At 41.0% G+C, this 16,593-nt stretch overlaps 1 protein-coding gene across 1 annotated transcript; it reads left to right on the forward strand.

Annotated features, from left to right (window-relative positions):
• Positions 1–1,271: 1,271 nt before the first annotated feature.
• Positions 1,272–16,370, forward strand: LOC137634740 (LYR motif-containing protein 2). The gene is made up of 3 exons (XM_068367233.1): positions 1,272–1,674; positions 10,683–10,823; positions 16,216–16,370. The coding sequence occupies exons 1-3, from the start codon at positions 1,615–1,617 to the stop codon at positions 16,294–16,296; spliced, it is 282 nt and encodes a 93-aa protein (XP_068223334.1). The 5' UTR covers positions 1,272–1,614; the 3' UTR covers positions 16,297–16,370.
• Positions 16,371–16,593: the final 223 nt, after the last annotated feature.

Here is a 16,593-nt window from a genome sequence, read left to right on the forward strand (position 1 = left end):
AGAGAGAGAGAGAGATTTTATATGGTTCATATGTTCCATGACTTAACTTATTATTGATTTACATTTAGTAACTTAGGACACTTTTTTTCGATAACAACATTTAAGTGAATTATCATGATTTTATTTCTTTTATCCTTTATGATTAAGTTAAATGACAATAGATTTGCATCAATAATTATCATAAATTTGAGATTTAATTCCTAACGAGCGCTTGGAAATTGATACCATACATAATTGATAACACATTTATATAATTTCAATTTATCATTTTCAACAGTTTTTCCAGTTAAGGAATATAAATACTTAGGAGAATGGTACTCAGTAAAGGGAAACCATAGTTTTAGCATAAGTAAAAGGGAAGCAAAATAGAATATATGGTGCAATAAGTTAGAAAGTATGAATACGGTAACAGGGTAGGAAGTGCTTGTGGGAATAAAGGTCTATGAAACAGTAGTAGTACATAGAATGTTTGCAAATATTGAGACAAGGGGTATAAAAAAAATAAAAATAAATGAAAGAGGGTATACAGTACAAAATTATGAAAGGAATGTTTGAACAGATTGCTACCACACCTTATTGGGGATTGATAACAGAAACAGAAATATGACTGGTTGAAAATAGAATAGAGTATAAAAAAGGTGATTTTTTTTTTATAAGACGAAAAACTAATTCTCCATAACTCATCGTTATGGAGAATTCTTGAGAAAAAGTATTATAGAAATATGGAAAAAAATATGATATTCAGATTGAATTAATAAAATATAAAAAGCAAGAACTCAAGAAAGAAACAAAAAGTAAAGTGACAAATAAAATTAAAAGAAAAATAGAAGAAAAGAAAGCAGACACGACCAAACTGGGGTTTGTAAATAGTAACGGCAAAAGAGATTACATATGAAGCAATAATTGTTATGAAAACAAGGTAAAATATGAAAGAATTAAAATAAAATCATAGACACAGTAATGAAAAGGATAGGCTCTGTGTGTTGTGTAAAAAGGCAGTGAAACAACTGAGCATATATTCAGCTGTAATGAATTACGAAAATTTAGAAGCAATTGCATAGAATTAGTAAATTTGGGATCGGCATCTAAAGATGTTGCCCGATATATTAGATAGGCGCTGGAAATTAGAAGTAAAAGTATGCCTGTTGTGCTGTCTGCGTAGGAGGTAACTAAAGATAATTAATAACTTTTTGCACTTAGTACCCTTCTTCTAGCAGTGTGCCCTCAATCCCTGTGTTGTGGAGAGAGCAACGAGGAACCTGGAACTCAGCTGTGACTAGGAAAAAAAAGCTTTGCACTTACTGTAGCTATTAATTGATAGAGTGGCGGCAAACTTATTTTGCGGATTGAGCTGATTCAGTTCTAGAAATTAAGGAAATGGGAACCAGAAATTATGCAGGAACAGTATATTTTTATGAAATATTAAGGAACATGCTATAAAATAAACTGATCGAGTGTCAAATTTCCTTCTTGTAAGGAAACGTTTACGGGAAAAGTATTGTGTAACCATTATTCTGTCAGGAACCATTAATCTAGTGAACACTTTTCTACAGACCTAAATCACTTTAGTACTATTTACAAGAGGTGTCTTGTTTTCTAAAGAATCATTCTGAAATGTTTATAACAGGAAAAGTTTGTTCCAAATTGCCGCAAGGCACTATGTCCCTGAAGCAGGTAAGATATAAAACGCATCAGAATTGTTAGATTTTTGTTTAAAAATGCTTGAATCCTCTCCCTTGAAAAAAAATTATATATATGTTTCTTGATATATACCCAAGACTAATGAAAAACAGTATGTTTATATAGATGAGCCCATAGTAAAAGCTTGACAATGCTTAAATAGCATATCTTTCCGTGAGTACATCCTAACCTAATGTAGTTCTTAGCAGTTTGCTCAACCCCCTTACAGGTGTGAATTTTTTATTTGCATATACCCACACGAACATTGCTGTAACTCAATTGGACTTGAAATAGGCACTTTGCTATTAGTGTGTCCTAATAATGTCATCTCTGTCACATTGATGTGAGAATCTAGGGTGCTATTATAGTATGCTATCTACCGTCAAATTTCTACTATAGTATGGTATCTACCACAAAATATGTTATCTACCGTCAATGTTAATCCTCCTGTTTGATGAGGATTATCAAACAGATTACTTATCACCAGTATGTTATCCTCATTGGACTTTAATGATAGTTTAATAATATTTATTGGAAGGACAACATGGATGCATAATTATAAACAGTTTGTAGGTTGGGTTAGGTTAGGTTAAATTAGGACATGGGTGCATAATTATAAGCAGTTTGTAAGTTAGGTTAGGTTAAGTTAGGTTAGGTTAGGTTATCAAGTCGGTAGTGATCCTCCTTATTAGAGGCGGATTAGCAAGTAGACCGTATCCTTAGGGACTGATGGTGGGTATCATACTATAGTCAGAGAGGGGTGGTAGATAGCAAAATTGGCGGTAGATAGCATACTATAATAGCACCGAATCTAGAATAGTTTTGTTACTGAACCAAGTTTAGCCCTTACTATTAACTAGATCATTTGAAGCAGACCCTTTTAACCTGAAGTATAGGTGAAATAATTTGGATTCTAGGTAGTTAAGGAAAAAATCAATCCTTTTTTTGACACAAATAATGGATATAAAATTTATACACAGTACAGCACTGTATGCAGTATGATATAAATTCACAACATTAACATTAAAAATAATCTCTTCATTGCTGTAGTAAAGTACATGTACCTTAAAAGTTACGTGGAGCAATGCCATTAATCAAATGCAAGAAGGAAGGAATGATATATAGTATTAACAGATGCAAAATTAAGTGAATGCATTTAAAAGTAAATTGCATCATTTGTTATTACAAGTACAGTACTGCTGTCAATTGAAATAAGCTTGTGCAAAATGTTCAAGATTACTGTACTGTAGATACCAACAATTTTATATTTAAAATTAAGAGATGGCCTCTTTTTTGAATGAAATATCTTTAATGGCATTGTAAATTGCTTCTAAATAAGAAATTAAATAAATCTCATTAGGATAAGCTCCCTCAAAGGTTTTGATTATGAAATGGTTTGAATTTAAACTGTATCAGGTTAGGCCACTGAGGCACAATAATAAGAGTATTAATGAAATATCACAAATTTTCAAAGTAATCTGTATATTTCCTAGCTAAAAAACCTTGAATCCTTTAATAGGAGTATGATTTCAGCAAAGCTGGAAAACTCTGCTATTAAAATTATAACAAAGTATAGGTAGTTACCGGCAGGGGATGGAGAAGCCCTCCTGAGTGCCAACTCGCTGAGTAGCCACATTGATCATCATCTAGTGCTTGCAGGATTGGATGAGGCTTGAAGTAACTTAAAGTCTTAGATTTGTATACTGTACTTAGGAAAAATACAAATTACTTTTTAATTTCTTTATTTGTCCCTATATGATTACAAACCTTCATCCTTTGATAGGAGACTTTTCCATTGGTGAGAGGAAGTCCCTATCACCAAACTGGCTGATTAAAATCACAGGATGTCTAAGAACTCAGACCACTTTGGAGTAGAGTGATGACTCCAATCCACTTTCCCTGGCACAATATTTAGACTATAGGCTACTGTAGGTGTCGGCTAATGACAGGCAGTCATGGAAGATCTTATATCCTTGTATGATACCGTATCTGTAATGCAAGACAATAGTAGATTGTTGGGTTTACATTAATATCCATCCTTCCCTTCATTTCAAGGATGGAGGAATGAACACTTCTAATTTATTTGCAATAGAAAAAATACCTATAAGTGAAGCTTAACTGCATTAACATCCATTCCAGTAATATAATGGTGCAACTGTTGCACCCTAAGGAAGGGGAAGGAAAAGAGGAGTTAAGTCCACATTCTCATTCTTCTCCTAGACTGACGGCACAACCTCTATCTTAGATGCTTTGCTTCTTGTCCTGTGATAGAGCTAGGTTTGCTACACTACTTGCTGAGCAGCTACCACAGGTCTTATGGTAATGGTGTCCAGTGACTCTTAAGTAGCGGGCTGTGAAGATGATCTGATGTCTCCAGACACATTTTTAATACCTGACCTCTGACAAGTTCTTTGGAATGGCTAGAGATGCTCCCATTCCCCTGACCTTGTGAGCTCTTGCCTGTAGCTCATCTTACTCTGAAGATGGTACAATACTCCGTTTATGACCTCACTACGCCACAAAAAGATGGAGTTTTTTTAGATCTTCTTCTTTTGTCATTGTGAGCTAATGAGCAAGTTCTCTAACCTTGGTCTACAGGTTGAATCCTTTTGAGGTGAGCATCTTAGTGCCCTTATAGGTCAAAGAAGCAAATCATCCAGATTGTATGTCACTTCCTTTAGTGAGGAAACAGTAAGAGTCAAAATTTGAATTATGAATAGTAGGATTCTGAATTTTTACTACAAATTCTGGTACAGAGAGAGAGAGAGAGAGAGAGAGAGAGAGAGAGAGAGAGAGAGAGAGAGAGAGAGAGAGAGAGAGAGAGAGAGAGAGAGAGAGAGAGAGAGAGAGAGAGAGAGAGAGAGAGAGAGAGAGAGAGAGAGAGAGAGAGAGAGAGAGAGAGAGAGAGCTAGCTAGCTGCCTTCAATTATCAAAATAGATAACCAAATAAGGCAAGCCATTTAGTCAAAGCCAAAGCAAGCAAAAACACCATCCTGAGCTTCAGATCCTTGTCTGGTGTGTGCTGTAATGGATCATAGGGAGGCATTTTTAGGGAGCTGAGAACTTTGGTTACATTTCAAGGAGGTGGTTTGATGACCCTAAGAGGACAGGACTGCTCAAACCCCCTCATTAGAATTGACCATTCCCACAAAGAAAAAGTCTACTCCCCGCAGTCTAAAGACTTGGCTAAAGGCTGAGCAATAGGCTTGTACCACTGTGACCGAGGAGTTTCTTTCTTTACAGGAAAACAAGGAAGTCTTCAATTAAGGAAACAGAGGTTCCAAGAGGAGAGGTACCCCTTCGAAAACACCAAGATTGCCCACTTGGCTTAGTATACTGCTGTGGAGGCTCTATTGAGGTACCCAGGCATCTGTGCAGTGCCTTGTGAAAAGCCTCTATCTCTAAGGAAATGCTGGATAATCTTCATCCTAGAAGTGACAGGAATGTCACCAAGTCGTGGTATTTCTGTACATGTGGTTGACACACAAGGTTGTGTCAATAGCATGGTCCGGGAACCATTCTGCTTGCGGCCACCCATGCTCCACCAATGTTGATTCTGAGGTTTTGGGTTGACATACCCAGTTGATTACTCTGAATCAGGCAAAACGGCAAAAAAGCATAAACGTCCAAGCCATTCCATAGATGTTATAGTAGAAGGCATCTTCCAGTGCTGCTACCTCATCTGGAATGGGTGAACAATACACTGGTAGTTTGTTGTTCAACATGTTGCAATCAGGTCAATCATTGGATTAACTTCACAAAGTCAAAATTTTCCTCGCTACTTGAGGATGAAGGGACCACTATGACTCTGCAATCTATCTCAGGCAACTGAGTTTGTCAGTGATTACATTCTGTTTGCATGGAAGGACTCTCACCGACAGCTCTACTCTGTTGTCCAGTGTCCATTCATGGGTTTGTATTGCCAAGTGGCAAAGGTGCTGAGAAGCAATAATTTCTTGCTTGTTGATGTATACCACTATAGTAGTGTTGTCGCTCATCAACGCCTGCTGAGTGGCATACGAGGTACTATACTGTTAAAATTATTTCAGCACTGATAGAGTTGCTTTCATTTTCAGCAGATTCACGTCCCAGTTCTTCTCTACCTGGGACTAATGGCCTGTCTCCCTGATTCAATGGAAGGGCTCCCAACCTTCCTTTTAGGAATCTGAGAACAGTAGTAGCTCTGGGGAAAGTTTTTCTAATCTGGCATCTTAATAGGGGTTCTTGTCCTCTAGTCATCAGTGGAGGTCCAATCTTACCTCTTGACCTACTGGAAGTGGATGGTACGGGGGTTCAGTGCTCTGATTCTGGCGTCTCTTGCGGCACCACTGGAGAGCACTGGAGAGAGCATGTGTGTAGTTAACAGAAAGGGAGAATCTTTTTCGGGGACAATAAATGTCCAACAATTGCTGCCATCCTCAGGCTAGAAGATGATGGTGATGGAGGAATGGGAGAGCTATCCTCCTGAGTCTGCCAACCCGGTCATCTGAAGGGAACACCCTTCTGTCACTGCACTTAAACACATTCTTAGGTATATCACCAGATCATGGTAAAAAATGAGAAGTCTGTCCCGATGTTAAAGGAGTTGCCTCTTTGAGTCCGAAAGGACCAGTCAATCATCTCAGTACCTCATTAACCTGATCCTGTTGATATGTGCATGGTGCAAAGACACTCAAGAATACCTGAGGTGGGATCACCAGTCAAAGCATAAAACTGAGTTGGTAAACCTTGCCACTAATGAAAAATCAGAAACTTTCTCAATGACTGATGGATGGGGATCTAAAGTACTTGTCGTTCAGATCTATCAAGAACATGAAGTTGTTCCTCTTGTTGGCTTGTCTTACTGTGTTCGCCATTTCCATCTTGAATGGTATTTATCGTACAACACCATTCAGAATGGAGAAGTTGATCACCCACCAGTGTGGCAGTTGCAGGGGGCATTGCCTCCTTAACAGTATCTGGCTTCTTTCTTACCTCCTCTTCTTCAGTTCTGTCCAAAACAAGAACAAAAAGGAGGAGCAGGGTTAAAAGCTCTTCTAGAAGTGGCAGATGTTGTAGCTTTTGACCCATTCTCTGCCTTCTTGAGGATGTTTCCAAGCCATCATCATCACCTTAGAGATTGTTGTTATGTTCTTTAAGGACTTGGCTCACTGGTTGGACCTTCTCTATTTCTTGACCATTCCATCCCCATCTTCAGTCGGGAAGAGGACAGTAATTTGGCTCATGGTGGCGTTTCTTAACGTTAAAGCCTCCCTTTTGCCGATATGTTCGGCAAACTTATAGGTTACAGCATTCCTGTGTTCAAGAACCCAGTTTGTCCATTGTTTAGCTGACTGGTGTGCTAGAAACATGACCGCCTTTGCCCCAGAGAATACCAGGTTGGTCACTGTTTCTTCTTCTCAGGATCCAACAGTACTATAGTGGCAAAGTAAACTAGTGTACCTGACCAGTGATTGAGCCAGGATTATGCCTGAAGGGTAGACATGGGTATATCTTACATGTTTACCACTTCTCTTGCTGAAAAGAGTTTAGAACGAGATGCCAATCTTTCTGCTGATATCCCTGGCAGGAAAGTTGTGAGGGTTACTTCCACCAGCAGAGGAGAAGGGTTGGCCCCCCTTATGTTTCATAAAACTGCCTCTTCTTAAGGAGTCGAGATGGCAAGATCTTTGAGTACCTGTTCGCCTTTAAGAAATTCTTGCAGCCCGAGACCTGACATTCTACGGTCCCAATTCCTTCTTTGGCGAACTTGGTCCAAGTTAGCTTCAGAGAAGGTTTTACACTCTGCAAAGTGCTTAGGAGTCTTTCACTCAACTAGTTTCTTCCCTTCTTTTTGGAAGTCCATTGACATAGTCTTATCAGGGATAATACTTTCAGCAAACTGGATATGGGTTCTGGATCTTTGGCTTTGTTTGTTGTAAGACCTAAATCCTGTTCCAAGGAGGCCAGAGTGTCAATCCAGGATCAATCAAATCCTCTACAGTAGTCTGATTGGAGATATATCAGTGTGTTCTGAAGAGTACTGTCTGGTGGAACCTTTCTCGTGACCCAAAACCAAACCTGGGTGGTATTTGAAGGGTTTCCCTTCTGTTAAATTATCCTTCTTCATCCTGGGAATCAACCTGGCTGCCATACTATCCTTGAGTTACTAGAGCAAATCCTGGGGGTGGTTGTGCTTCACCGGTATCCCAAAGTCTAAGGTCTTGGCTTTACCATAAGATGGTTTAACTCTAGGGTTCAGGGAGACTCTCCTTAGCACTAGAATCATGCCTATTTTTCAGTTTTGTCACCTTATTCTTCCCCTTTCTCTCCATTGCTCCCATCAAAAAAAGTTTTGAGGATTCGTGATTTGTCGTCGTTCTGGCATTATTGATTGCTGAGCAAGCTTCTGTTGTTCTTGATATAGAGTAGAGTTCTTAGAGCATGAGCCACGGAAGACTCCAGAATCCATTCACTTTCCAGTTAATACGCTGTCTAATATTGATCTCGGGTTGAAGGACTCTAAGTGATCAGAACTCTATAGGAGATAGTTTGTAGGCCTTATGTCTGTATTCCAAAGCACTTATTAGTAGTGTGCTTGTCTTGAACCTGCCAATAGTCCAAGGGAGAAAACTCATAAAATGTGTCTGTCAGAGGCTCAAAATCACCTTGTGTCTAACTGCGATGGAGAGCGCACTTCCTTAAGGGCATGTGAGCACACTGGAATAATTTCCAATAGGTCTGTGCTCCATGGCGAAATCGCAATCATAAGATCGCATGGTTATCTGTCGATACCAGACTAGTTGTGCACTTAGCAGCTGGGGGAAATGAGTCAAAGTGTGCTCAAATTCATGTGCGTGTTGATGTATTAAGGAGTGCACAGCACCAGGAAAAAGACTAGGGTTTTTGCCTGTTTGCTAACAGCAAGATCATGTGGGAATTTATGAGTAGGTGTGTGTTCAAACTTGTGGGATCCAATTCATTGGATCTACTCTTCAAGGTGTGTTGGAAAGACAGAGAATGCTCTAATCCTGTTCATGTTAAGGTATGCCTGGTAACAGGAGAAAGACCGAAGTCTTGTAAATGTTCGGCAAAAGTGAGTTATCATTGGCAGGTGTGCACAAATAAAGAATTCCTGGAAGAAGCGTGAGTGCGCATTGTGGTATGCTTAACAAGAGCCTCTTGCTTTTCATATCTTTTACCTTCGGGTGACGAGTGATCCGTCAGAGAACATGGTTCTTCCGGAAGTTCCTTGGAACTTTTGGCAGAAGGAAAGACATCCTTCTTATGTCCTAAAGGAAGGAAAGCTCCCAAGAATGGTTGTGTCGGAGCATCAAAGTCCTTACATACAATGGTGCAACTAGAGTGGCCATCCCTGTACATGAGCTGGCAACAGTCTCTGCTTAGAAAGAGTACCTTCCAAACACAAATGCGGCCATAACATCATTTCCTCAAGGTGTCATCACCAGGGTCATCATCTGGAAAAGACTTAAATGACTCGCTCTCAGAGAGCGAGGTCCTACAGTTTCCCCAGGGGAAACAGGTCAGGCTTCCCCCTCTGGAGCTTGTCCTGAGGCTAGATTAAGACCCTTCCTCACACTGCCTCTAGAGGAGGCCAACGTGAAAGGATCTGAGGGCAGGGTACCAGGGATAGGAGGAAGACTTACTATGCTTCAAGGCAAATCACGAATGAGAGGAGTCGCACTTAAGCTTCCTTTTCCTGCTGTTCGCCTGCCACTGGAAGGACCACTTTTCTTTACAGTCCTCACAGGATGAAGCTTTTGAGCAGTGACCCCTGCAGGTTGGACACAAGGAATGGGGATCAACTAACGACCTGCTCATGAAGGACCCACTGCTACGATTGGTAACTCCAGAGCATGTCTGCATGTCTACTTTTGGCACAGAAAATTAATTCAGCCAAGTTTGGATTAAACTTTGGTACAATGACGACAGAAATTAAAGTGGCTACTCGGCATTGGCTCCGCCACATGCAGGTAACAACCGAAACCTTGTTATAATTTTAACAGCCAAGTTTTATGGTTTTGCTAGTCATACTCCTATTAAAGCAGAGCCTTCAACCCTTTCTGATGTCATTGAGTGAGATAATTAAGCTGCTAGGGTCCATATCAGGTCGGAGGCAAACCCCTAGTGGGGGTCATAGAGAGCTTCGCCATACCCCTCCTGCCTTAAACAATTTTTATGTTTTTGAGGGGAATTTCAAGGCTTCAGGTTGCATTATTTTCCTAAAAATGAAATTTATGCAACAGATAAAATAGTAATATAAACCCATATACTGTATCTGGTTAAGGTGACAAAAAACCTATATTCTCTCCACATTTTGTTTTTTTTTGCATGTAAAATGCCCTCTTTACATATGATGTTGTTATATACTGTACAGTAGTTATACATTCAGGAAATGGTTGTAGCTTTTGGCACAAGAACACTCATAATAATTTTTACCATGTTCACACTGAAAATCATCATTAAATCACATTTCAAAATTCCAGTTCTTGTCCAGCTACTATATATTCAACATAAAGTACAACACGACTGCTCGAGTAAGATGATTGTGCCTGGTCTACGTTGTCCTTTTGGTTGATAAAATCAAATCACCTATCCTAACTACAACTGTCATGGCTATGAATACTAGGCGACACATACTGCGCAAGTTTATTTACAAAGTGCCCAAATGTCCTGTCGGGTTTTATTGATAAATGGTATTAATTTTTACAATTTTTGTCAAGGTATGAGATTTTGGATACTGCGCTCGAGTGTGTGACTCAAGACTAAAATGTGGGAATCTCACACAGGATGCTGACAGTTGACCAGATTGAGGTTTGCATTTGTGTAGGAACAAGTTACTGTACAGTACAGTATAATGTATGTGTCTATGAAACAACAAACCTACAGCTACATATTTTTTTATTTTAAGGATTCAGAATAATTTTTTCTAAATTTAACTACAATGCATAAGAACCTTTATAATAATCTATGAACTGAAATTACATTTTTTTTTTTTACAGTTTATGCTGCGTAGGGAAGCAATCATGTTATACAGAAATATTCTTAGGCAAGCCCAGCTTCTTCCAGATAAAACTCAACGCAAAGAAATAAGAGATTGGACTCGTTCCGAGTTTGAAATGCACAGACACCAGGAAAAGGAGGTGAGTAAGCTTTTAATCTTATGAACGAGTAGTACTGTACTTAAATATTGTTATGCAGGACCGTATGTTTTAATGCAGTGACTACCTTTAAAATGTTTAAGGGTTAACTTTATAGATTCAAGTTGTTGAAAGAAAGTTTCAAACATTTTGTAACAGTCAACATCTAGTGAGAAGGCAACATTATCCACCTTCAAATAAAGAAACTTATTTTGCCTTAATATATTAAACTATAGATCTAAAGTGAGTGTGTTAGCCATTAGTCTGCTATCGCCAAGGCTTGCCAGCTTCTTTAAGCATCCTTGAAATCAAGAAGCATTTAAGAATTGTAAGAAAATTCAGTCATTATTTTCAGTGTCTTACTTTCTGCTATTATGCATGGGTCTATCTTTGAAATATATAGGAAAAGCAACATTGTTTGGTTTTCCTTTTCAGTAACAAATGAAAATTACTGTACAAGCATCTGTACATTATATCTCAAGTGAGAGATGACAACTGTCGAAAGGGATACTCTTACTTGCCAGTTAGGAAGTATTTAAGAATGAAAACATGATGCCTGTACTATAGAAAAAGTACTGTACAAACCATTAAGCTCTTTACAGTGGTGGAGATATATTTTGGCACTAGCTGAAACTAGCCGTTAAGCTTTTTGCAAGGTGTAACTACTCTTCACTAGTTAGCAGAGTGGGGTGCAGGGGTAGACCAACCACCTTACTCACACCTTCACTAGTAACTGACCACCACTTTATTTTGGCTCGGTAAAGAAGTTTTCTAGCTTTTCCATAAAAACCTCTTAACCGTAAACAATTAAAGAGCAACTGGACTAAAAGATAAAATCTTTCCATTCCTTTTTCAGGTGTATGCCCGTAGGGATCTAAAACTATGTGGGTTTCTCCCGCCGTCTAAGGGCCCCAGTGTGGCACCTTGACGTCAGCCTTGTAGACCAATCCTCACTTTCTCTGTCCAGCATGTAGGGGTCACTCTTGCACTCAGGCATCTCCTTGTAGGAAGTTTAGGGAATGGTTGGACTCCTAGTGGCTGAGGTTTGGAAGGCGGCAAAAGAAGGCAAAGAGGGATTTTTCCCCTTCAGGTTCATAATCGAAAAGGAAGAAACCTTGCCATCGGACTCTGTTAGCTCGACCTCTCCACATGACTCTGCTCAGTCGGCTTTCCCTGAGAGCTGGTCGAGTACGAGTGGCGCCCATTTGACTCTTGGACAACCTTGCGTTCCGGGGGTCCCCCGGTTGCTTCCCCTAGCAAAGCAGTGTCGTCCGCCATTGTAGGGGTCTCTCTTCTCTGATGGGAAGGCTACTTCAGGTCTTGTAATTGGGTACACAGCAAGAGCATATATAGCCTCTCTAGGTGTTGGTTCCCATTATCCCCCTTGAGACTCCGTAGGTCTTGCACCGAGAGCCTCTCGTGTATCCAACTCGCCCCAACGTTTGTTCTGCTTCGGCGGACGAACGTGAGCAGTTGTCGACAAGTACTCTTTGGGGTTACTTATCTGGGGATCCCTCTAGTTGTAAGCCCAGGAACTAGCTTCGACTACATTCCAAGGACAGTTCATAATGTGGATCTTCTGTCGGGCTATGTTCAGCCAGAGGGTAAATCAGAGTGTACTGTCCAGAGGTCCACCTCCTAGGTTTTGGGCAATTCACCTTTTCGAGGGAGAGATACCTTCCTCCAACTTCTGTTCAGCAGCCTTCCCACTTGCTGAAAGAGCTACCGTCAGTAGTCACAGATGTTGATTGTTCTTGCCTGCGGGAGATATGGCCTTCTCCTGAGTGGTCTCCTCCGCAAGGGATTTCACTGAAGGTTATTAGATTCGTCTATGCCTGCTCTAGCTCTTCGGAGTGTAGCTTTTCTTTTCTGAGCTTGACGACAATGGAGTTATGTGACTGCATGCAGTTCCTGCTCCTCACTGTCGTGTCCTACAGAGTGCTCGTCTCTTTGGAAGGTCACGCTCTCGGGACCTTGCACGCAAGGTTTCAACCTCTTGCAAGGTAGAATCTGCAACCGTTCATCAATTGCCTGTCCTTCCTCTCCCTTTGGGGGAAGGAAGGTTGCGTGTCTTTCCCCTTTGAGGAAAGTTAGTGCTAATTGGGAGCATGGTAACCTTGTTTTGTCGACGAGTCTTGCATGCTATTGCTCACCCAACCACCTAGCGTTCTTGAAGGATGCATCATGGTTCTTGGACCTGGTACAGGCAGTGAAGCAGGATGTCTCAGGACCGACCAATATTCCTTTGGCAATTCCACCTTTGCACACTCCTGCCATCCCACTGGAGGTTCCTCCAAAGGGAGTGGAGGCCCTTCTGACCCAAGTTATAGAAGTTCTGATAGGTAGGTTCCTCCTCCAGCAGTAACCAGATTTCCTTTCCCTCAGAAGTCCGCTAGGTATCAGAAGTATCCGAGTACCAAGGCCTCGAACATCGGCCAGGAGCCTATCTGGGAGAAGTAGGGTGTTACACCCATCATTCCGCTGAAGAGGAAATGGGGTCATAGGACAGCCACTAATATACCAAGGTATTCAGTTCACCCAAGAACCAGCAGAGGATTGAGATCTCCCAGAGAGGACTCATTTATGGACAACTATAGGCTGTCGTCTTTAGAGATAGACCAACCAGAACCTAACGCTGCAGTAGCAAAGGGTCCTCCACCTCCTTCCACTCCCTCCGAAGGTGCAGAGAGGAAGGAGTGTTCTTCCCTTCTCGTGGACTTCAACATCTGCCCGCATGAAAGGAAGGACACTAAGACCATCCCAAAGAATTTGCACTGAAGATTTGAGCGACCAGTTCAAAGGGAGGGTCCGTCCGAGTCCTTCTCCATAAGGCCGGAGCACAGCCACCTCCTTCCAAGGGCACATTCCTCTACTAAAAGGACTTCAGTTGACGACCAAGACCCTCCCCGGGCTGCTATGTGTGCTAGCTCGAAGGAGGAAGAACCTTTTGACGACAGCTCAGAACATTCCAATGGGATGCTGCCTGTGTCCGGTCAGCCCCAGGATCTCCCCTTTTGAACAGAAAGATAAAGATAATGTCTTTCTGCAAGTCCTTTCTTGCATTAGGAAGATCAATTCCTTGGGGAACCGGATCGATTTTCAACGGAGGGTAAGGACACTGTCCTAAACTTCTTCTATGATACTCCTGGGCCAACCAAACTAGAGTAGCTTTGCCCTGGTCAAGGAGGGTTAAGGTGGCAAAGAAGAGGGCTTACAACCAGGTGGCAGGAGCATCTCAGGTCCCCAGGTCTGTGAACTTGTCTCCTTCCTCCGCCATACATATGATAGAGGAAGTACTACGAGATAGTGGACGACCCTTCTCCACTATCTGGCCATTCTGGCACTAACCCCTTACCAGTGAACTTCTCTGCGGCAGATGTTGTCAACATAGAACGGGTGATAAAGTGCGCTTTGCAATCCGGTTCAAGGCTTGATTACTGGTTGGGGTCTGTGGGTTACCGCGTGAAGAATGAGGATTTCTCCACTGCCCAGAAGATGGAAGCTATGTGCCTTCCTCCACTCTGGTGCACAGGTTAGAGTTTTGACCTTGTGGTTTTGCTGACGATCGACCTGTTCGCAACGTCTCTAAACCAGAAACTTCCAGTGTACTGTTCTCTAGTACCAGATCCCCAGGCAATCTGGCAAGACACCTTCCAACATCGGTGGGATAAACTAGACATCTATGCATTTCCCCCTTCTGCTTAGTAAGGAGGGATCTAAACAAAGGTTAGGGCATTGCAAGACCTCTCGATGATCCTAATAGCTCTGTTGTGGCAACATGCAGTGGTTTCTGAACCTCCATCTGCTCACAAAGGCACATGGGGAGCTCCCTCTACTTCCTGATCTACTCAGACAACCACACGTAAAGATCTTCCACCAAGCGATAGCATCGCTTTAACTTCACGCTTGGAGGTTATTCAGCAACTCCTCACAACAAGGAGCTTTTCGAGACTGGTTGCAAAATGAATGGCAGGATACCTCCAGGAGTCGTCTACCACTGTATATCAAGCAAAGTGGATTGTCTTATGTGGCTGGTGTCATGGACGGGGTGTCACTGTCAGTGCTACTATTCCACCTATAGCAGAGTTTTTGTTGTATCTCAGGAAGGAAAAACTTTGCTCAGTCTCAGCAGTGAAAGGCTATCGCTCAGCCTTGAGCATTGCTTTCAGACTGAGCTGAGTTAACATTTCCTTCTCAATGGAATTGACTCTCTTCATATGGAACTTGGGGCACACCTGTCCCCAGTCCGAAGTCAGATCTCCTCGTTGGAATGTAGTGCAAGTACTACATTCTCTGCCTTATGAACCTCAGCGCCAAGCATCAAACCATGACTTGACAATGAAGACTGTTTATCTTGTTAGCTCTTGCCTCAGTGTAGAGTTAGAGAGCTACATGGTCTGTCATCAACATCACCATTCAAGGGGATTGGGGCAAGTGACACTTAATTTTGTCCCCAAGTTTGTAGTCAAGACTCAAAATCCAGCTGTAGCGGATCCTAGATTTTGGGCCCTTCCAGATTGACAGTCTTTGTTCCATAACAGATACTGTAAGCCTGATCAGTTATTACTCTACCCTGTAAGGGCACTGAGGAAATATCTGTATCTTAAAAGAACTTCCAGAGCTCGCCCTCAGATCAGGCTCTTTATGAGCACAGGAAGGGTCAAGAGGAAGATAATGAAGAACTTGATCTCATTCTGGATTAGGCAAGTGATTGAACGAGCCCTACAACCAAGCTGTAATCTATCTGACTCTCAGCCCCGAGCTCACGGAGTCAGGGCTGTCAGCACATCCTTGGAATTCAAAAAGAATTTTTCAGAGATACAGTTATCACAAGTGAGCGTGTGGAAACGTCAAACCATGTTAACAGCTCACTACTTTCAAGACATAACCCATGGGAACCTAGATACTTTTTCAATAGGGTCTGATATGGTTGCGCAAAACATGGTTAGTAACATCTCAGCTCCCTTGTAGGACAAGTGCAAGTGACTAACCGCATCCTATGTAATTTTTCCCTCTCTTGAAGTTTCAGCATCCGAGGAACTCTGCAAGCTGACCTCCTCCAACTGCAGGTGGGTACCATTGTCCCTTGTGTAACCTGGTATATGTGTATATATTTGTTATGCCCAACAGTTGATCTCGGCTATCGTCCAAATTTATCTCCATCGCTGTAAAGTGCTCCAGGTTTGTATAGTTGGGAAAAATACAAATTATTTCTAAATTTTTCATTTTTTGCTGGTCTTTGAAATTTTGGAAGCATTTACATTTTGATAATTAAGATTAAAGTGCAAAGCATCTATTGAATGTTATAAGCATTGAATTAACCTTTATTTTACCTGAAATGTTAATACTGTACATCTCAATTTCTGTAGTATAATTTCTTTCCGCTCTTTTTCAGGAGGCTATTAAACTGTTGCTTTTCCAGGGGAAGAAGCAATTAGAACAATTAGAAACAATGGTTAAATTGGCAAATTGTTAGGATTCTAATTTTATTTTAGATAATAATGTATTTATTTGTACACATGCATGTTTTATAAAATTCTAAACTTGAATTGAGTTTCTTTTACCTCATTATTATTAAATAATTTTGGTTCTCTGAAAAGTTAGATCTAGTTAGCATTGAATTATACAAGTTGAGGTTCAGTGGACTTTCTGATAATGATTCTTTTATTGGTTAAGGGTTGTAACATTAACTAAGCAAACGGAAGAGCTAACATGAAAATATATTGTTTTGGTGATGTCAAGGGGCTACTATATTAATTTGCCATGCAACAGA

The sequence above is a fragment of the Palaemon carinicauda genome, chromosome 45, assembly GCF_036898095.1.
Source record: "Palaemon carinicauda isolate YSFRI2023 chromosome 45, ASM3689809v2, whole genome shotgun sequence".
Taxonomy (NCBI): domain Eukaryota; kingdom Metazoa; phylum Arthropoda; class Malacostraca; order Decapoda; family Palaemonidae; genus Palaemon; species Palaemon carinicauda.